Source organism: Symsagittifera roscoffensis, chromosome 1, assembly GCF_963678635.1.
Source record: "Symsagittifera roscoffensis chromosome 1, txSymRosc1.1, whole genome shotgun sequence".
Lineage (NCBI taxonomy): Eukaryota > Metazoa > Xenacoelomorpha > Acoela > Convolutidae > Symsagittifera > Symsagittifera roscoffensis.
In genome coordinates, this window is record NC_087062.1 from 59,339,268 (window position 1) to 59,361,404 (window position 22,137).

General features: G+C 40.6%; 2 protein-coding genes across 4 annotated transcripts in view; both read right to left on the bottom strand.

Moving 5' to 3' along the window:
- LOC134846545 (poly(A) polymerase beta-like) overlaps window positions 1-1,385 on the bottom strand; it is a 42,466-nt gene extending 41,081 nt beyond the window's left edge. For all 3 annotated transcript variants that reach the window (XM_063863943.1, XM_063863935.1, XM_063863927.1), the window contains exon 1: window positions 863-1,385. In XM_063863943.1, the coding sequence (XP_063720013.1) occupies window positions 863-1,225 (363 nt within the window). In that variant the 5' untranslated portion in view covers window positions 1,226-1,385. The remainder of the gene's footprint in view (window positions 1-862) is intronic.
- A 495-nt stretch (window positions 1,386-1,880) lies between these two features.
- Window positions 1,881-22,137, bottom strand: part of LOC134846602 (protein SET-like) — a 339,248-nt gene continuing 318,991 nt past the window's right edge. Inside the window, exons 2-3 of the mRNA XM_063863990.1 lie at window positions 6,619-6,818; window positions 1,881-2,990 (exon numbers count right to left, since the gene is read on the bottom strand). Coding sequence (XP_063720060.1) covers window positions 2,361-2,990; window positions 6,619-6,780 — 792 coding nt within the window. The 5' untranslated portion in view covers window positions 6,781-6,818 and the 3' untranslated portion in view covers window positions 1,881-2,360. The remainder of the gene's footprint in view (window positions 2,991-6,618; window positions 6,819-22,137) is intronic.

The following is a 22,137-nucleotide window of genomic DNA, read 5'->3' on the forward strand; positions in this document are numbered from 1 at the left end:
CGGGAAAAACTGTCGTCTATTTTAAATTTTTCTTCACTAGCAGAAACTTTTGGTGAGCTTAAAAACCAAAAACATAAAATAAACTTTTCTTGAAGAAATCAAAAGTCAAACTGCGAAAGAGTAGATTTGAGCTTGAACAAATTTTAAGATTTTTCCCAAAAAAAATCATCGTAACCTATATAAGAGTCTGAAATACGTTCTTTGACTCGTAATATCAGGAGACGAAAAAACTTCTGTTCATGTTTTTTAACTGTTGAAAGAGGGTCGGAGATTTTGACTTTACTTCTTCAAAATTGTTGTCAAAATTGAATCCATATAAAAAATACGATCGGAAACTAATAGAAAAACCATTAGGTAAAGGAGCCGAGAATTAAAGCCGACACCTAATAAGCTGAAAACCAACCAAAACTTCTCAGTAAAAAATCAAAAAGATCATGCATCTACCACCTACAATCAAGCACGAGTCCTACATAGGCAGAACATAGCAAGATTCCTTTCAAATATACCTTGATGTGAAAAAAGTTATTTACAGGAAACAAGTCCAATACCCGGTTGAAACACCTTCGATTATCGCACGTGCAAAAAACATCAGACGTTGGATTAACAGTTGTTAATCGCAGAAATAACTGACCAGCCCTACATTCAACAATCAGCATATCATTACTCCGTGACTGCGCGGCTAGAAAAATGAAAATTTGGGTTAAAATTAACCATTCATTTCTGGTAAATTTCACTGAGAAATCGAACGATCGGTGAGAATAGACAGGACGCTAGCTTCAGCGCGCAGCTCCTTCAATTCATAGAGAAACTATGAAAACATTCAGGATTTCAAACTCAGCTGTAAGTATGTGCTGTGCTATACCTTCTTAATTGCCATTTGACGGATCCAGTCTTTTGCCAGATGATCAAGTCGCGCTAGAATATTGACTCTGTGTTGGAATTCCTGGTCAGACTCATACAGATCGAAGCTCATCAAGCAACCTTTGAGAGAATGTGTAAGCGCAACCTCATCAGAAGTTGGCAACTTGTCGCACAAAAACCCAGTCAGTCCAAGGGCCTTTGCGGGGGGTGCATGTTTCTCCCCCATCACAATTCTCTCTTGTCTGATCACAACGTTAACTTGATTATTATGAACAAGGTTGCCACTTTGTAAAGTGATTGGTAAAATAGAGGACAAGTTAACCACAGGCGCCAAGTTTTGAAGGACGCAAACCTCTTTCAACATTTACAGGAGCAGTGAAAAGATGGACACGCACTCGTACTACAGAGAAGGGTACAGGAAATAGATACAAGGACGATGAGGGTACAAAATCTATTCATAAATCCCACTATTCTAAGACAGCTGCTGTCAGAACATAAGCAATCTGGAACATCAAACTTTTGAATATCATCTGTAATATGAACATTGAACTTTGCATGCCTTATATGATCAAAGGCAGATTTCGTTCGCACGTCAAGCCCAACCCTCTCTCAAAATTATCACAAACATCACGGAATTTTTTTACGGTCGTATACGCCTTTTCTCGTTAAAATTATATGCGCTCTTGGCTTTAAGATCGCCTATGCCCGAATCATTCAATCTGTCTGTATTCTGCTGAATTCTTCTTTTTATGAGCCCCCCCCCCCCAATCAACCTTGGACATTTTTCCGTTGGGGAGAGAGATGTCAACGATTTTGCTGCAGCCGGTCCCACCTTGAGGAGGCGGATGACACTGGAACTTATCCGACTGTGGGCGAAGCAGGATTCTAATCCGCGAACCTTGTTTTAAAGGCCGCGCATCTTCGCCACTCGAAAAGAGATGGATCTAGGCATCCGCCACAGCACTCGGCCACGGCGGATTTCGTTATTCTAGCATCGCGATAATTTTACTACCTCAAAATAATTTTGAAACGGAACTTGAAATTATTAGAAGTCAACAATACATCAAGAAGTTACAAACATGGCGACGCTGAAAGGTAGCCTCAAAAAATAAAATAAACAACAATTCGCATTGAGCAGTGGATTGTTTTACATTCGCAAGTCAGTCACAGAGGACATACTTCAGGTTTAAAATAATCAGAAGGTAAAACTAGCCACTGACAAAGCACTAAACCGACGAAGTGCATAAAAATATGACCCAGTTTATGACTAGCAGCTTTTCAAGGTGTAGGTTCCGTTTTGTCGAATTCGATATTTCATTGTGGACCGCAAGATCAACCAGCCGACGATAGAGATAGTAGGCGCCAGTCGAATAAGTCATTGAAATCGATTGGGGAACTTTAATTAGAATAAGACATTGGGCCTAGAGTGGGGCTTAAATTGCTTTGTGCTAGACATGCCTCGCAGAGACGGGAATTGTGAAAAGCGATGGTGAAAAAGACTAGTTGCCTTCCGCACCCTCGCCATCTTCCTCTCCGTCAGCTGCGCCATCCCCATCCTCATCATCGTCATCTTCGTCATCCTCATCTCCGAACTCCTCCTCGCCATCTCCGTCTTCGTCGCCTTCTTCCGTGGCCAAGTAGTACTGCAGTGGGTTCGGCCAGATGTCATCCTTGATAATCTCCCCCAACTCGTCCTGACCCAGCCCGGAGGAAGCCTCCTCTGAGAACCAATGGAAGAAACTGTCCACGCCACCTGCCTCATTCTGTGGCTGGTTCGGCTGCGGTGTCTGACTCACAAGAGACTGGCCCTCCTTCCAGTCTATTTTGGTCGCACTTCCCACCAGCTCTCCTTCCTCGTTCAATTTGATTTCCTTCTCTATTAGACTGTTAGAAAAGTATGGGTTTTCTCTGAACGTGAACACAACCTTGTAGCCAGACTTAATGTCGTCATTCTCTTTCACAGAAAGGTTCTCCATGTACGCCAGCGCCTTCTCATCCTCCTCGGACAACAGTGCCGATATCTGCGGGTGGTTCAGAAATGCTGTGACCCAGAAGCCTTGAATTGTTGAGATTTCACCACCTCGCTTTGAGTAATACGGCTCTCGCAACTTGTTGTATTTTCTTTCAACCTAGGGAGAATTAAAAAAAAAACATTATTGTTCACTTAATCCAGCTATCAGAAGCGGACAATTTTTGAAGTTTTTGTCTTGACGACAAATTCGAAAGGAAAATTGTCTTCAGTTATATTTTTGCATATATTTTTAACTTTATCTCATAACCTCAAATACCACAAATAATCGTCTTTGGCGATCAAAGGATACATATAAGAACTTGAAGTGAAAAAATTACAAACATTTTTCTTGATTTGGAGTTTGCAATATTGGCTTTTGAACGAATCTAGAGATATTCATTTGAAAAGCCAGAATTCACGAGAATTGTGTGTAAAGGTGAATGTGTGCGTGCTTAAAATCTGGTTCAAAACTAAAGCAAGGAAGTATCCTAACAGTTTTCTCAGAAGACTAACTTAAGTTTCAAAGTCTGTTTCAAAGACTTACTTATACTAAGAAAATACGGAGCTCGACCTGTGCGTATTCTCTGCTTTATGGCTTTGCTGTCGGTTGTGGCTTGGGAGACTCTCGGCTTTCTTTCAGAAAGAAGGTTTGTTGAAATTTTTTATACCATATGCTAGCGAAATAAATTCTTCTTTTTCTTCAATTTGCTCATGTTTTTTTTTGTCGGGCAACCCATTCACTTGATACCAAAAGGACATCTCCATCAAAATACGGCGTTTTATCTCATGCTCGACACATTGCAATAAAGTTTGTTTCAAACAGAAAACTGATTAGTTTGAACACGCATTTAATTTCTGTGCTGGCGTTAGTTCAGATTCTCGGTGGGATTGCTGAATTTGCTCTCATTTGCATAGCCGGCCGCAAAATTGTAGAAACTCAGAGATTCACAAAACAACCCGAAATCGTTTTGAAAACAAGTTTGGTAGAAAAACAATGACCACATCTATAAAAATCGATCCACTGGTTTCACTTGAGCATCGCAAAAAAAACAGACTGAAAAACAATGGAAAAATTTGAAAAGCTTAAAATCTATTAGGAAAAACGAGAAAAAAACGTTTTTCCAAAAAAAATCCGACCAAAGTTCAAGCGTAATTTAAAAAAACGTCGTTGGACAAAGCATCTGATTTAGTATTAAACTTGAAACCAAGAAGCATTTGCCATAAATGGAATTCGACTTTTCTTCTATTGAATGTTTTTGGGAAAAGTACGTAGTAGCTTTATCGCCTTGGATCGCATGCTAGACAATACTACTTACAGGTTAATATCTGAAGAAAATCATTTCAAAGCTTGTTTTATGATAAATTCAACTACCCTGGTTTCTCTGACACTTCTGGCCTGCAGGTAAGGACTTCGCCGAATCTGGTCAGGATCTTTTTTTTCATACTGAAAAAAGTCGGCTTTGAAAAAAATATATTACTATTATCGTTCACACGATTACGTTTAGTCGACCTATTTGCCATATCACGGAATTTTCTTGCGTTGTAAGCAATATTCATTGTAGTTGTAAGTGCGTGATTTGGTTGTGAACCCACTTAACCCTGACTTCGTATATTTTCTTTTCGATAAAAAAGCTAAATTTTAAAAAGAATCCTCTCGTGTAGTTACGGTCCGAGCAAAAGCTGGATATCAGCGTAATGTAAACGCATCAAAGCGCTAAAATGATTCACTCATGTCAAATGGTTGGACGTAAATTTTCAGCATTAAATGCACCGTCATCAAATGAATTCAGCATCTAAGCCTTCCTTGCTGTGCTATGGCTTTTATCAAATATCATTAAAATCCCAAGAACATTTTTTTTAGTAACTTTGATTCATAAAATAGCACTCCTGATGAGTACAGAGATGATCTTAAATATGATTTATTTATTTTCAAAGAACAATTTAACTTTATTTACTGGATTTAGTGATTTTATCAAGCTTTTTTGTTTTAAGATGCTGATAATGAGCGATAGCTCGAAAGTGCTCATAAGCAAATCAACATTGATCAACGTTGTTTTCTGATATAACTTTAAGTTGTTTGAAAGGAAGAATCACCCACCCCTCTAGAAACACAGAAGCTACAGCATAGCCAAAAGAAAGAGAGAAAACAAACAAGGAAGACAAAAAAATCATTGAAACATTTCGAGTTTCGAAGCAAAAAAATATATCAGGTTGAAATTCTTCGAAGCTCAAATACTGTTTATGATTGGCACTTTTTTCGTAAATTTGTCCTAATTAGAAAAACGGGATCAATAGATAATTATTTTAATTCCACTGGAAATTCGGACAATTAAGTCCATTGTGATACTGGGAGTGTTTCGCCTTTTTCGTGACTTTTTTGTTCCTAACAATGAAAATGGGGAGGAACTCTGTATTCGGGTCTCGTAGTTTTTTCTTTTTGTTTTCCACGCAAAATCAGGTACCACAAATAATGATCGGACTGGCTTGAATGATATATCTTATTAAGGCCCTTACAGTCGTGATTCGAACCACATTTAAAAACCCCGTGTCGAGAAAAACCGGCTTGAAATTTTTCCAATTTTCGATGGCATGCTTCGATGGCGCTGCATGCTTCGATTGCAGCAGCGCGCTCTGCCTGTGCCGACCCCAGGCAAGCTGCTTGCTATCTTATGCAACAGCTGTCAGTTGTCCTGCAAAAAAGGAACTCCACCCTCCTCCTGTCCCGGTACTGCTCATGAGTGTTTTTTTTTCTGTTCTATGCAAATCTGGTACCGTTTTTCTGTGTATCTGGCGTCATTGTAAATTTGTTTCTGTTATTTTGTATGTAGGGCATTTTATAAGCCCGCGGGTAAACGCCAAGCACTTGAATTTACACATTATTTTCGTCTAATTTCGAGCAAATGAAACGAGCGAGAAGTCTTATTAAATTGCTTAAAAACTTACACTAGCTTCACTTAAAACGTAACAAAAAAATAGTTTTATATGGGGTAACGTTTACTTTGAGTATTTTAGCGCCTTTTTGGAATCCAAATTTTCAAAAATTCAAAAACTGCCAAAAACCTTGAAAAAATTTCGAAATTATTTTGAGTTTTTTTTTCGGTTTTCAAGTAATTTTTCGGCAAAAATTGTTATTCATTTTGCTTAATTTATTATGGCTGTCGAACATACCTAATCCCCACTTTTTTTAAATCACACACGCCGAAAAAAATGTCAATAGTTAGAAAAAGCTTTGTGTTTTTAAGACAATGGTCGGAACATTCTGTGCTACTTGCACAGTAACCCGCTATCGTTGTTTAACTGTTGCTATTAGACAGTGGTTTGCTTTTAAATCAAAATGAAATCATAAGCTAAGTCGCGAAAAACAAATTTTAAGGTGAAAAAACTAGAGGCTTTTTCCTGAAAGAAAAAAAAAACAAAAAATCATCAAGACTAATATCAGTTAAAATAACTTCGTTCTTTTCCATGACAACTATTTTTTTCAGCTCAACGAGAAATTAGCCATATTTTTTTCGGATAAGTTACCGCACGCATACAGTTCGCGTCAGCCATAATATCATTTTTTTGTATTTGTGGTTTTTTCGACATTTCGGGGTTTTTTTTCGAAATACTTTCAATTCATTTTTTGAGTGCAAGCTTACAAAGCTATGTTTGTGTAACACCGCAAATGGTGCGAAGCTTAACCCCTGTGTCGTACCTAGCACATTCGTTGTAAAAAATAAACGAGAACTGTAGTTAAAAAAAATTACCTGCAAGATTTCCTCACTGGCTTTATCGTTCAATGCATCTAATTCTGATTGCAGTTCATCGATTTTCTCTATTGCTGCTTGCGTCTCTGCTTCGCGTTCCTTGTTAGCTTCTACGTTATTTTCTGAGAGCTTGATCTTTTTCGACAATGGTTCATTCGTCATTGTGATACAGGCAAGTTAAATTTCAATCAATATCTATTAAAATTACCAATGATTATCAAACTTGCGACCTTGCTTTAAAAAGATACACCATAATTCATGACGCGCAGAAACACCGCTTTCAAATCAAACGAGGAATAACAAAAAAGAAGAAACAACAATGTTAAGAAAACCACAGCGAATATAATTTCTTTCTAGAGCACAAAATTTAGGCTGAGGCGAACCTAATATTTTCATCATATTCCTCATAGCGAAATGGGACATAAAAAAAACTGGAAATACGCCAATTTGAGGAAACGTACATTTTTCGTTGTTATACATGGTTGTGAATTTCTAGTTATTTAGTTCAGGTCGTAGTTTCACATATTATTTGGTTGAATTGAAATAAAAAGTTGACTGTGATGCAATGAAATAGTATCATCAAAAGTCCTTCATTAAACTAGAAAAAAAAAATTATTTTTTAAAGCATTTTGAGGGAAAATCATAAGTGAGTATTTTGAAAGTCATTTCTAACACAGAGGAAAGCAGAGCTGGGCACCACTCGCGACACAAACTTGAAAAAAAAATTTGAAGATAGAAAAATATTCTATCACTTGTGAAAAGAGAAATTTTTTTTTTATCAGCATTAAATGCATCGTCGTAACCATCATTTAAAAACACCGGCTCAAAATCCATATTACAAGTACAAATTTATAACCACATCAAATGGAATTAACGTGGAGAAAACTCCCGGGGGCAGCGGGGCAGATGGGAATGTATCCAATCATCGGTGGTGGATCAGTTCACTGACAAGAAGCGGGTCCGGGTCGCTTTTGAACGTCTCAATAATAGCTGCAGCATTTCCCATTTGCACTGCTACTCCCATACGTTGTCTTAGATATTTAGTTGCTCTCTTCTCTCCTGTGGCAATAAATATCCGTCTACCCAAATCATTAACAAAATCGAGGGTGCTAGGGCCGAGTCCACCTAATGTCTCTACTGCAACTGGCTGGAAGAAGTGTGTCTGTGCTATGGCCGAGTATTTACTGACTTTTCGAGACTCGGCAAGTTCAGTGACACATGGACGAGGAGTAGCTGCTTGGGTGGAATATGAGGCGGCTAGGCGATGCACGCAGGTGAAACCCCACGCCATGGAGCGACCTAAGCGTCTCGGAACATACCTGCTGGTTCCAATTCTGCTGGAATATGAGCCTTCTGCAGGGCTTTGTTGATAATCTCGTTGCCGAGTTGGTGCCTAGCATGGCGACTCCGACTGCGAAGACAGACGAACGCGTGTGACCCGTCCGCTTCAACCTTGGCGCCACACCAACAGGTGTGTGAGGAGCAAATTGGTAAACCTAGTCTGAAGCTAACGGCGATTTTCAGCTGCTCGTCTGACATATGCAAACCTAGAGATCTAGAGGGCATAGCGTTGAGCCAGTCGCTCGCTCCTTTACAAGCAGCTCCATGTAATCTGGCGGCATCACTGGCTGTGGCTTCCTGGAGAAACTGGCTAACTTGTTTTTCCGTGATTTTATCGTATATTTCGCGCTGTTTAAAAGATCGCGGGGGAGCTCCATCTACTGTGAAAGCATCGAAGTTAGTAAGGGCGTCCGTTATTACGTCAGTTTGAGAAAAGGCATAGACCTGCTGTGCTAGATCTTTGACTGAAAGGAAAGACGAGAGGTACGAAACGACAGCCAGTTTAGTAGGAGGTAAGATACCAAGGCCTCCAGAACGGGCTGGTAGTGAGGCTTGCTGCCACGCAGCAACATCTATCTTGATGTTTATGATGTTTTCCAGAACACTTATAATTGTGTTCTCAAGCGTGAGAAGGAGGTCAGTTCTTCGATAGACTTCTGATGTTCGAAAGAAGTAAATCAGCTTAGGAATGAGAAAACAATTCTTCAGCAGGAATAGAACACAGTATGAGGATACGTGTTTCAGCCGCTCTTTCATCAGAAGGATGGCTTTCAGCTTCTGGTTAAAAATAGTTTCAATCGAGATCGGTCCCAAGGCAGAGCCTAGAAGCTCAATTTCAGAGTCCTGCACAGTCTTGATCCTGGGGCACAGAAGCTTGAACTCGTTGGTAACCTTGGTGCTAAAATCATGATTAGAACTGAAGAAAACTATTTCACACTTTTTATCGTTCAAGGACAAGCCGACTTTTTCGATCTCAGCCATGACAAGGCGAAGATCTCAAATGACAATCTTCCAGTCGTCGCCTTTAGTGATGTCGTCAATATAGGCAATTTTCAATCTGGCCTTCAACCTGACGATAAATCTGTGGATGGACAGACAGAAAAGGAAAACCGCTAGAGGGTCTCCCTGTTGGAACCCTTCCTCAGAGACAATGAACCCTTCGCCGAAAGACAAGAAGCTTCCCTGTTCGTAGCAAAGTCTGTAGAACGGAAGAAGTTCCGGCATTTCTTCTGCAAGGAGTTCAGCGACATAGTCTCTTCTAACGGTGTTGAACGCATTGCTGAAGTCCAGCTTTAGCAGAACATTGTTTTCGTTAGCGCTTTTAATGAACGCCCGAACAGCATGGACTGCAGCTTCCGCTCCTCCCCGGGTGCCGAACCCAACTTGAAGGGGAGCGAAGTAGGATTTGAACTTCGAACTGGCAATACTGGCTGCACATTTGCCAGCAACTCGGCACAGTGTGTCTCCCACAGCAATAGGGCGCAGGCCTCCGTTGGGCTTGTTGAAAGCACTCAAATTGGCGCCAGCAATTAGGGGTTTTATTCTGTCTGGAACCGTTCCGGATTAGGAGAAGGTTAACAAACGCAGTAAGCGCTGATTTCAGGTTCAAGGCGTCTTGACCAAGTTTATCACTTAGACAGTCCTTCACATGTTGAGGACGCAAACAAGTGGTACCTCCAGCAGCAAAGAGAAATAAGTAAAAGATTTCCAATGAGAATTTTAAATTGTCGTGCATATATCGTGCATATCACGTTCAACAGTTGAAATTTAAAGAAAATGAACAAAGATAATGTTAAAAAATCAACCACAACTTAAAAATCACATTTACAAAATTCACCAATCAAATTCTGTGCCAGTCAGTCATATCCTGAAGTTTTATCTTAATTTTGGGTGAAATGGTATTGTTAAAAATTCGAATTGACCATGTCATGCTCATACTCAAGTTTATCGCAGCAACTGGAATGAAAAAGCAAAAATGATCAGAAGAACCGATTAATAATTGCGGGAAAGTTGACTAAAAATCGTTCTCGAGTCAAATTGCTATATATAAAAAAAACACTTTAATTGCACATCGAAATTAATTTCAATACACAAGTGTATGTCAAATGTTTTCTGTTTATTTTATCAATTCATAAAAATATTATAACAACATTAGATACACATAATTACAATAACAATAAACAAAACAAAATCTATTACAATTATCAATGATTACTTTTCACCTGAGAGCTTCAAGGTGGTTTATATATAAAAGTTAATATATAAACTTGAAGCTTTTCCATGAAACTTTGCCACAGAGGGGTCCTCTTTAAATACTAATTCTTGAATTTTATCTTTGCTTTTCTGTATGTTAGTATGTCTTTAGAGTTGACTTTATCATCTTTTGTTTGTTCCAGATTATGACGGACATTTTAAAGAAGGAATTTTCAATGTATTGCCAATTGTATCTGTCGCCGAAATATAATTTTTTGTTTCTTGTATTTGTATCTATTTGGTGGTTATCATACTCAATGTTATTATTGGCTGGTAATAATTGATGTTGTATTTTCCAAAAGTGACATAATATTTTATAGTCCAGAGACATTGTTACTGGCAATATATTGTTTTTTAGCTTCAAGTCTGAAGATGAGTCGTTTTTTGCTCGATCGCAAAAAGTTTTTACTGCCCAGCTTAACTGTTTTTCCAGAGATATCATTAGGTTACCCAATATTCCACTTAAAACAATTGCTGGGTAATGCAAATGATTAATTACCAGTGCATGCATTATCAAGAGTCTTGTTTCTACTGGCAATGGCTTTTTGATTGATTGAAGTGTTTTTATTCCGCATGCCATTTTCCTGAAAATATTTTTGATTTCATCTTGGAATGTGAGAAACTGATCTTAAACTACTCCTAGTTATTTAACATTGGTTTTTTCCTCAATTATTTTATCATCTGGAGTTATAGTATACTTCTCATCCTTTTTCTTTGAAAGTTTTTTGCTGAAAACGATGAGTTCTGTTATTTTTTGCATTCAATTGAAGTGAGTGTTCTAAGAAATAATTTTACAACAGACTACAATTGGCTTCGAGTGCTTTAAGAGCTTTTTGTGGATCGTTATTTTCACAGATTAGTAATGTATCATCCGCATATTGAACTATTTTACATGTTTTCTCAATTTGTTTGTTGAGATCGTTAATGTAGAGATTGAATATTAGAGGGCCAAGGACAGTACCCTGTGGGACACCCTGCTCAAGTGCAATCCAATCGGATTCGGTGTTGCTAAAAATTGTTTTCTGGCTTCGGTTGGTGATAAAGAATTGATCATTTCTATAGCTTCTTCGGAAAACTTTAACCCTTTTAGTTTCTGTTCAAGATAAGTATGATCAATATAATCAAATGCTTTAGAGTGATCCAGTAAGGAACATGCTACAGTTTTGTTGTTGTCTATTGCTTTTCTGCATGCTTCAGTGCAATAAAGAGTAGCGTCGATTGTTGAATATGATGTTCTGAACCCAAATTGAGTATTACTTAATAATTTTTGGGATATCAGATATTCGTTGATTTGTTTATATAACAATTTTTGAAAAACTTTTGAGAGAGCCCCAGTTATAGAGATAGGCCTATAATTTTCTGGTAGTTCTGGATCTTCTTTTTTGTATATTGGTGTGACAATTGCTTTTTTGAGCTTGCAAGGATATGTCTTGTTTTTCAAAAACTCATTGTATAGAATTGTCAGTTGTGTGTATTTATCATTGCAGCCATCCTTCAATTCTCAGGCTGGAATTTTGGATGCACTTGGTGCCTTTCGACAATTTAAATTATGTATTTTTTTTAACATTCAGCTGATGTGTTGAATCGGAATGAAAATTTATTATTATTGCGAATGTTGCATGTAGAAGTCTTAGGACTTTGCCTGATTTTTGAATTTTTCTCATAAAAGCATCCAAGAGTTGAGAACTCGTACTTTGGCAGGTTCACCATCTGTAAATAATTGGTTATGAAATCGCCGAAGGAGTTTCTGAGTAATGGAATGAGGTTGGAAGATTTTTTTGAGTTTCTTGTATCGTTTATTATACTCCATTTTTCGCGTTCGCTTTTTTTCGAGTTAAATAGTTGGGATATAAAATTATCATCTTCGTACTTTATCTTTGGTTTGTCGTTGCGAATGAAAGTAGTCTTCTGTGAGGTACATTCTCTAATGGTGTCAGCAATGTTAGATGTGAAGATGTCGAGCATTATTTCGGGATTATTATTGCTATAGAAACTTCTCCAATTAATAGCTGATAGTTTTTGTTTGAATTTGTAATTGGAGTAATTGGATTTGTCATAAATTTTACGTTTGATTGATCTTACATTGTTGGTCAGCTTAAGTTCTGTAATGAATGCTGTTGCTTGGTGGTAGGTCTTAATTGGTGGTGTGAATACTATTGAATTATTTGTTAGATCTCTTATGCCTAGGTCGATGATAATATAGTCAATTAGTGCTTTTGAGTGAGTAGGTGTTAATTTGTTAGTGACGTTCAGATTATATGGTTTTAGGATTGTATCTAAAGATTGTTTGTAGTCTTCGTTGAGATAGTTGAAATTATAATCTCCTAGTAAAATTAGGTTTGAATTGAATGACTGTGCATGGTCAATTGATTTTGTTAGATCTTCTAAGAAGTCTGTTTTGTTGTTTCCATTAGGATTATAGGCTAGGTTTAATAGAGTGGTTCTATCATTTTTGTTGAGTCCGGCTTTAAATTCTATCCAGATGCTATCATACATTTTTGTACATGTTGTTTAAGTCATGTCTTACTTTTGGGTTTAATTTTTTAGGAACCAGTTACATGACCCCTCCACCCTTGAATTTTTAACTTGATTCATAAGTTCTCTCACATCGGAACAACTTATGTTTGTCATTGTCTGTGGCCCATAGTTTATCGTCATTTGTATCATTGAACCGTGTCTCGGAAAATCCGAAAATTGTATTATCATTAAAAGTTTTAATAAGTTGTTTGAGATCTGAATGCTTTCTAGCTAAACTTCTACAATTAAGGCGTAGTACTTCTAAATTGTTGTTGTTGTTTTCCAGTTTTTTCTTTATTTGACTGAATTCCATGAAGGGTCCTGGATTTGGGTGGATATCCCTCGATGTTAGGAGAGTTTTATAAATTTCTTGTTTTTTATAAGTCTTGCTTGTGTTTTTTATATAATAATTGTAATAGTAATAGCTTATATTATTAAATATAAGGCAATTATATTTGTTCGAGTATATTGTGACAACCCATGGAAAAAGATACTTTTTCTTTTTTTTATTCCGTACCTCATAAGCTACCAATTGATCGCTTTCGCAGAAGCTGATGACAGATATGCTAGTTAAGACAAAAAGTAACAGCATATCGTTTTGTAGAACTATTCGCGTCGAGTGGTTGATTAAGGCCTTTCAGAAGCATGTCTACAATCTGGAGTCAGATTTGCTGGAAACAAGTGCCCAGGAGAAGCTCTAAAGGGCACGAGCAAGGCTCGATACCTAGATAGAATAAGAACCTAGGCCTGACGGAGTTGGCTTGCCGGCTCGAGTTGATGGAAAGTCTAGAGCTCAAGCGGTTGTCTCATGAAGGCTCAATTGGTCATGATTGAGAAGACTGTATGGAAGCGCATGAGGCGCATTTTTCTCGAGAGAGGACCTCGAAAACGGCGGACCTGACAGGTGTCCCGAGAAGTTGATGTTTGGCCCGATCAGTATCGACCATTTGTAACATTCGCCCGGAAGTATATATCGACAGAAAATAAAGCTAAGCTATAAAACGACTGGCCAGCGCCTAAACAAAGCTCTGCATGCTTTTCACCGTCTCTACCAAAGCCAGTTCTTTCGGTGGTCTTTCTAACATCGGGTCGACAAAAACGTTACTACTTTCGGCTTCGGTCAAAACAATCAAAATATCTTAATTATATGCAGGAATGGTGAGCTCATGGCTGGGTCTCAGTATCCCCAGACCACGAGGTCACCCCTAAAAACAGTGTTACTACTACTTATTATATTACTATTGTTTTTGTTCAGTAGATAAAAATCATCATCTCCATCAAAGATGGATCAACCCTTTCCCTCAACTCCTAGCTTCTCATTATCAGAAAATGAATCTGGATGTTAATTAAATTCAAATCAAGACAACCAAGAAGCTAAAATCTTGTATAAAACAGTTTAAGTTCAAGTTTCAAGACCTCTCCGGATTCTTGAATCCGGTGAAATAATAACCTTATGCTGGATTCACTGTTTCAACACCCTTCACCGTTGGCGTGAATGGCTCTGTAACGATTGTAGCGACACAATCGTTACAACTCGCAGCGTTCTCAGATAATTTCCAGTTGTATTTTTCTATTTCTCGTCGTTGTTTCTAACGCAACTATCGTTGTTATTGTGTTTCTTTTCTGATTTTTCTCCAGAATGGCCGAATCAACATTTCTCAGAAATATGAAGTCAACAATCGAAAGTTTAAAAATTTTAAAATACCAGAATATCCTGACCTTCACAGTTTGTTTAATCGTTCAAATAACGTCGCTAATGTACTAAAACTGCCAATTCTCAAGGTCAGCGGCCACCAATTTTAAATTGCACTTTTGTCCATTCTGGTCGATTGTCACATACTCCCCGGACAGCCCGGTCAATGTCTCCATTGAATCTCATGATCTACGTAAAAAGGGTACAGTGCCATGGAACAGAATTTACAAATTGCACGAAATCACTTTTATCCACGCCATATCGACTCACTGCAGAATATAAAGGGCATAGTACTACACTACTATAGCCTTCCAAATTCTCTCATTAATCTGCACTTTCGAGGATATGATTTAAGACAAAACATTGTTTCTGACTTCCAATGTCAATGCCCTGATTTAAAACATTTTCTCCAAGGTTTTAAAAGGTGTTAGTTTGCAGGACAGTCCTGCCAACCAACAAGCTAAAATTGTCCTACTATGCTTCTTCCCTTCGGAAATTTAGTTGTTATTGGTCCTGAATATTAAAACTAAGGAACTCTGTGGTTAGAAGGAACAATGAAATAATCTCCCTCTTCAAGAGATTAACCTAGCGTTTCAAGTCACCACAAAGTGATCAGTCGTCCTAGTTGATTAAAAACAATCATGCAGGCTGGAATATTTAAATATACTCTTCACTCAAGCCTTTCTAAATAAATAGTAAGTGACTCTACCATTCTAAATAAATAGTAAGTGTCTCTAAAGCCACTAACTAAAATCATAAGGCAAATTTAAAAATGCAACAAATTTTTTAATGTTCAAAACTCAACTAAATGTTTTCTCTCAATTTCAATTACAACTTGGTTGCTTTGTTTCTCATTTGAGTTTTTTGTCACATACAAAACAATTCTGAGTTGTAACTTCTTCTCTTTCGTCACTTCGTTGTGTTTTCTTTTTTTGTCGTTTAGAAGTTGTAAAACTTCTAAATTCCTCTAATTTCTTTCTTTTTGCATCTTGTTTTTCGGCCATTTGTCAATGTTCCATCTCCTCCTCCTGCGACATTGACTCTGCACTTTCAATTTCTGTGTCTTGCAACATGTCGGTGGCTATCTTGACGCTGTTGGAAGCAGTCCTCCAACACTTCTGCTCTTCTACTCTTTGTTGACAACAAGGTAGGGGATCAACGTTAGATTCTCTGTTTCGGCAGAACCTGTTGTGGAGGCACAACGTCACGTTTCTCTCCAAATCTTCCTTCAACATCTCTTCTTTCTCCCTTCCATTACATTCACTCGTCCTGGAAGTTCTCTTTACTGCGGTAGTCACTGCATTCCGATGAGATTCAAAGCTCGTTTGAAAGCTCCTGCTCCAATGTCCAGCTGATACGCACTGTACACTCTGATGTGCTTCGACATATGCTTCTTAGCATATTCGTACAACCATGCAGTCATGTTGGCTCTAAACCATGGCATCAGACGTCTCTTGGCCCATATTTTTTTTCACTTTCATCGGAAAGTTCAAGATTTTTGACATTGTCCCAAAAAGATCTAAATCTTTTAGACAATCCAATTTCTGCAATTGTTCTCTCGTTGGCGCCTCCAGTCTATTGTTCTCTTTCACATGAGCTTCCAGCCATCGTATCGCCATCATAACTCCCACTATCACTATCGTTATGGGCCGTGATCAGTCTGGTAAAACCATGGAGAGCAGCTCTCCACAGTCCCAGATCAACACTAGATTACTACGCCCGGGGTACTACCATGTTTGCAACAAGCAATGGCAGGGAAACTCATCATGTGTTGACATGGTGCTCCTCCGATTACGCTTTCCCGAAGCTTCCAGTAGTGGTTCCACTTCCATCATCATTTTCGTCTTCTGCATTGTAATCCGTGACGGTTGATCCTTTCTGCTTCTGTCTCTCAAACTCACTGAAGTTCCCACTGGCGTGTCCCATGAACTTCTTTCCCAGTATCAATTCTAACTCCTCTTTAGTTCTCTCCGAAACTGCAGAGAATATTTTGCACATTAACTCATAAGATTTTTCTGACATTCTCGCTAGTCTTACGCATTTTGGCACCGAGAAGGCTTGATCCATGATCGTTCTCGTGCTTTTCATATCCACAGCTATGAAATGCACCGGGTATCTGCTCATGCACATTGGAGCTAATGTCGATCCCACCAAATATTGCGCTCCCGATGGTCTGCGATAAGTCTCACTGTGTCGGATGTTCATTTCCCCCTCGATCGCTTCCCTCCACCTTCCTATGTGTTTTTGCTCAGTCTGCAAAACTCCTGGGAAAACTTCTACACTGATGGCCGTGACAATCTCATGCTTTTGTTCTAGATTCAATAGTGACTCTAAAGAACCAAACGTGCTGTAGAATCCTAGTGCAGTCACTAGATTCACCTCGGTTCCTCCATAGTAATCTGCAATTAGTTCCGTTTCTGTTTTCGCCTTCATCACAATGTTCCCAAACAATGTTCCCAAACTTGTGTTGTTTCTCCAGGGTCATCACGCAATCCAGACCTCCACAGACGTGACCTTCAAGTCCACAGAATTCTGCCAGACAGCTACCAGGTTTGACCCAGTCATCTGGTCCCCAGCCAGGCAACTCTACTTTGTCTTCTCCGTTGCTCTTAGAGGCTGTTGTCATCACGTTATAGATGATGTTAAGATCACGCAGGTTGTGTCTTGAATCAGCGTTGGGACTAGGACACCACAATGGTTTCATCAGTTCCCACACCACCATCAAGCTCGTTCTCAGCAGTTCGTCTGAGAATCCCAATCCAAATTCTACTCGTTTGTCAGATTTTGGTACTGAAGGTGCGGCCACCTTTTCCTCTAAGACTAGTCCCAGCCTGGTCTGCTGATTATCATCGCTTCTTATCGTTGCAATTCTCGACTTCCAGAATCTAAGCAACACTGCTTGCTCGTAATCAAAGAAGCAATCGCGTATGTCCTCATTTAGGAAAGGGCTGTACACTATCCCTATGATTCCGGACACGTAACTGTAGGACTTCTTTCTGATTGGTCTACAGTATTCACTGGATTTTGGCAGTGCTCCCATAGATTCCTTACTGAGCCTCAGCTCTTTGTTTGAGAATCTCCTTTTTCTCTATTTTCCTCATGGATTCTAGTTCCACGGGTTCTTTCATGTGCACTCGCATTGGTTTGCTTTGATGCATATCAGCAGTGCTAGCCAGAGCAAGGCTTTTGCTCGTTCATCGCCTTCTCTTAGCATCTTGACACAAGTGCTCAATGCTGGCACTGAAATTTTTTCTATCATGAACCGAATGAAACAGAGAGCGTCTCTCCGCTTCGCGCACTCTATTGCTGCTTCCTCTTGGGTTATCAGATCTCTCATGCTCGTCATTAAGAATACCTTTTCTTCCTTTGATCTTTTCCTTTCTTCTGAATAATATTACCCACGAGTCAGTCCGATCATGCACCAGGCGAACCTCAGTTGTAACTCAGTTCTCACATAAGGTACTGCTATCAGAGCGTGTATCTTCGGCGTGGTTCTCATTTCTTCTTCGAAGTACCGTAACACTACCGCTCTCCATGGAAGGCTCACCAACTGCTCTATCGTTTCTGCATACATCTCAGACAATACCAGAGTCCCGTATGCTTTCTGCTTTAGGGTGGTGCCTTGCATCACCGTTTCCAAATAACCTTCCATGGCATTTTTGTCTTCCAGAGTCATTAAGTGCCCTCTGGCTGAATTTCTGTACTCCAACATCTCCATGTATCCACTGGCGGGTTCATCTATCGATACAATTTCCGACACTGTCAGTCTGTTTTATTTCACTGAGACTAGCTGTCCTACAACACGTACTTTTCCGTGGTTCATGGGAGACGGTTTAAAGTCTTTCATAGTACTCTCTCCACATTGGCTGAGTATTTACATTTCTAAGGTTGCTCCAGTCAGAGTGCGGTCACTCTTCTTGGTTTTGTAACCAGTTGATTTTTTCCCTACCATGAGAATGGATGGCACCATCGCTACATCATTCAATATCCTGTCTGTGCCAGGCAATCGATCATCACCCTGTCCCAAGTCCATATTTTCCTCGTCTCGTTTTCTTTTCGCTGAGTTGACAGCTTTTATCGAGATTTCAGAATCCACCTTCGTCTTTCCCGCTTTCATCAGTATCACCTTGCTGCCCAGTTTCATCTTCATTTCATTAATCTTATCAATCACCAATTTTGATCGCATCGTTCCTTTCCGAGTTCTTGACAGATATACCACTTCTCCTTTGTCGTCTTGCGGCGTCATCTTGATAGGAGAGTTTGCCTCACTTTCGTCAGTGGCTGAGTCGATCATTAACTCACTCAATCTCCCTTCGCACTCGTCGAGTTTGTCAAGGACCTCCGCATTAGTGGTCGGTTGAGACCTAGTTTCAAAATGGACTGGGTACCGTAGCTCTGAACTAATGTCTAGACCTCTTCCATAAAGGCTATTCTGTCCATTCTACATCCCGTCCTATTTTCATGGTCCCTGTGATGCACCTCCCACTCTTCTTATGGCAACGCTCCCAAGAAAGGTACTCTTGCAGCGCCTTCTTTTCTTCTTCTCCTAGGTGATTCCATGAGGAGTCTTTGTTCGTTATCTTTAGAATTGCTTGGAGAGCCGCTCTCCGGCAAATTCCGGTTCGTTTCCATAAAGGCTGACGTGGGTTCCAGCGTTGAAGTACCCTCGTCTGCTGGCTCAGACGTCACCAACGCATCCGGGTCGCTTTCAAAATCACTGAGGAAATTGAAGTCTAGGCTGGATACTCCTCCTGTCGATGCCTTATCGTCTCTTTTCTCGGCCTGATCGGGATCCTGTTTCATAGGTTCCTCCGATCGACGGCTTCCTCCCTGCCCATCATCTCCTTCTGATTTCTCTCTCGAATTTGAGGGTCCTTGCTCTTCACCTCTGGCCCCTTCTGGGAATTTCGGTATGATTAGCCTGCCAGCTGACTGATCTTCCTCCTCTCCATAAACTATTTTGACCTCCTCATAGCCAAAGGTTCTCGTCTGAAGCGTTCCTCCCACCGTTAACTCCAGTTTCACACTCGTCAAGATCAAGGAGGCCTCTGGTAGTTCGGCTCTGCCTCTCATCCTCATAGGCGCTAGATCCAGTTTCGTCCATTCCTCGTCAAATCTCCCAGACTTCGGAGTCGCTGCGTTGCTTATTCGCCTTCTCGTTGCCTGATCCGTGTAAGCATACTGCGTATGCTGTAACACTGCGGCATTTCTGCCCACAAAACACGGATCCATCGTTTCCGAGAATTTCGCCATCCTCCTTTCATTGGTCTCAAAGGCTCTCAACCTAGGAGTTTGCACTGCGGAGACTGCTCCGAGCCAAATCCTTCTTATCAGAGGGAATTCAGGGATTTCCTCTGGCAGCTTTTTGTAATCACTCCAACCTTTCGTCTCTTCTCTCACCTTGTGGTATGCTGCAGTGAGTCGGGGAATTCTTGTGATCTCGCCATTTGTCTTGTCATAGGGCCTTAGATTCCAGAGCTTTGGGAATACTTCAATGTGCCCTCTGTCCACTTCTCCCATACGATCACGGAAGTGATCGTCGAAGTTGACGACCGTCATCTGTGGCTTCGATATCTTTGCAAACAACAGATCTTCGCTCATGAGCTCTCGCAAAACGTACTGCTCACAACAATTCAGCGCACTTCCTTCCACTGCTTATATGAGGTTCAGGTGCAGCACCGACCTCCTGTAGGCTTCCACCTTAACATCAGGGAACGCAAACGTGACAACTGGTCCATATATGACCATCACGAACTCCGTGGCTCCTCTGATGAACGCTAAGGGATCGGTCCTCATTGCTTAGCTCAGATCTTTTAGCAGGGGCATGCCCCCAACATATCGTTGCACATCTTCCTCCCTCTGGATTGTTTCATCCTCTCCTGTTCCAAAGCGATTCTGCTGCAGGAGGTACTGGATGAGAGTATGTCTCAAATATCTTATCTTGTTCCAGGAATCCGTAGCTCGCTTCATGTCGAAATTCCTCATACTCTTTCTCATCTGCTCCGGGTACCGCGTCAAATTCATCAGTCCTACCAAGTTTCCATGCGTTATCGCGATCAACGTTAGAAGTCCATCTAATCGCAAGTTTTAAACTTTTTCGGTGAGCAGTACAGCCGGTCCTTTCACAAAGTTTTCTGCTCCAAACGTCACAAACAAGGCTAGTAGTTCAACGATCGATACTTCCACTACTGCTTGGAGAAATTCTTTTATCAAATATTGAGAAAGTGTTGGGTAAATTTCCGCCAAGAAGGACGCGGTCCATCCGGCTCCTAGCCCTTCAAGCATGGTATCAGTCCGATCAAAGCCTTCTTCCCCCCTCACGTTCTGGGTCCAGAAAGCTTCCAGGGTAACTTGGCTTACTCTGTTCACGAATTCGGCTGACTACTCTTCAGCTTTTTCGGCCAGGTTCACCTCCTTCACTAAATAGGCATGGATCTTCCTGATCATTACTGGGCCTTCCTCGAAAGCATCCGCACCCAAAGCTGCTATCCGAGGGGTTAAGTGCAGTCACTGATTAGCCTCTGGTTTTGTTCTCAAAACCATCGCCTCCAGATGAGCTCTGGTCTCCTTGGAAATCTCTCTTCTCTCTCTTCCTTCTTTTTTTTCCATTCCTCGGAACCACAAATCGTTTGACATCGCTACGAATACTCGATGGTCATCGTCAATTCCTGGCTTCAGCATGTGTAGTGAACGGTCCTTGAATCCTCTCATCGCATTCGAGATGTCCGACCACAACGCAGGTAATTCAGCCCTGAGTGGCCTCAGATTCTCCATCTCTATCTCGCGATTTGGGGCAGATATGATCACATCATATTTCCCTTCCGAGAGCAAAGCCACAATCTCATACACGAACTTCAGTTCCAACCTTCAGTTCCATCCTTCCTATTTCTCTCTCGAATTTGAGGGTCCTTGCTCTTCACATCTGGCCCCTTCTGGGAATTTCGGTATGATTAGCCTGCCAGCTGACTGATCTTCCTCCTCTCTATAAAATATTTTGACCTCCTCATAGCCAAAGGTTCTCGTCTGAAGTGTTCCTCCCACCGTTAACTCCAGTTTCACACTCGTCAAGATCAAGGAGGCCTCTGGTAGTTCGGCTCTGCCTCTCATCCTCATAGGCGCTAGATCCAGTTTCGTCCATTCCTCGTCAAATCTCCCAGACTTCGGAGTCGCTGCGTTGCTTATTCGCCTTCTCGTTGCCTGATCCGTGTAAGCATACTGCGTATGCTGTAACACTGCGGCATTTCTGCCCACAAAACACGGATCCATCGTTTCCGAGAATTTCGCCATCCTCCTTTCATTGGTCTCAAAGGCTCTCAACCTAGGAGTTTGCACTGCAGAGACTGCTCCGAGCCAAATCCTTCTTATCAGAGGGCATTCAGGGATTTCCTCTGGCAGCTTTTTGTAATCACTCCAACCTTTCGTCTCTTCTCTCACCTTGTGGTATGCTGCAGTGAGTCGGGGAGTTCTTGTGATCTCGCCATTTGTCTTGTCATAGGGCCTTAGATTCCAGAGCTTTGGGAATACTTCAATGTGCCCTCTGTCCACTTCTCCCATACGATCACGGAAGTGATCGTCGAAGTTGACGACCGTCATCTGTGGCTTCGATATCTTTGCAAACAACAGATCTTCGCTCATGAGCTCTCGCAAAACGTGCTGCTCACAACAATTCAGCGCACTTCCGTCCACTGCTGATATGAGGTTCAGGTGCAGCACCG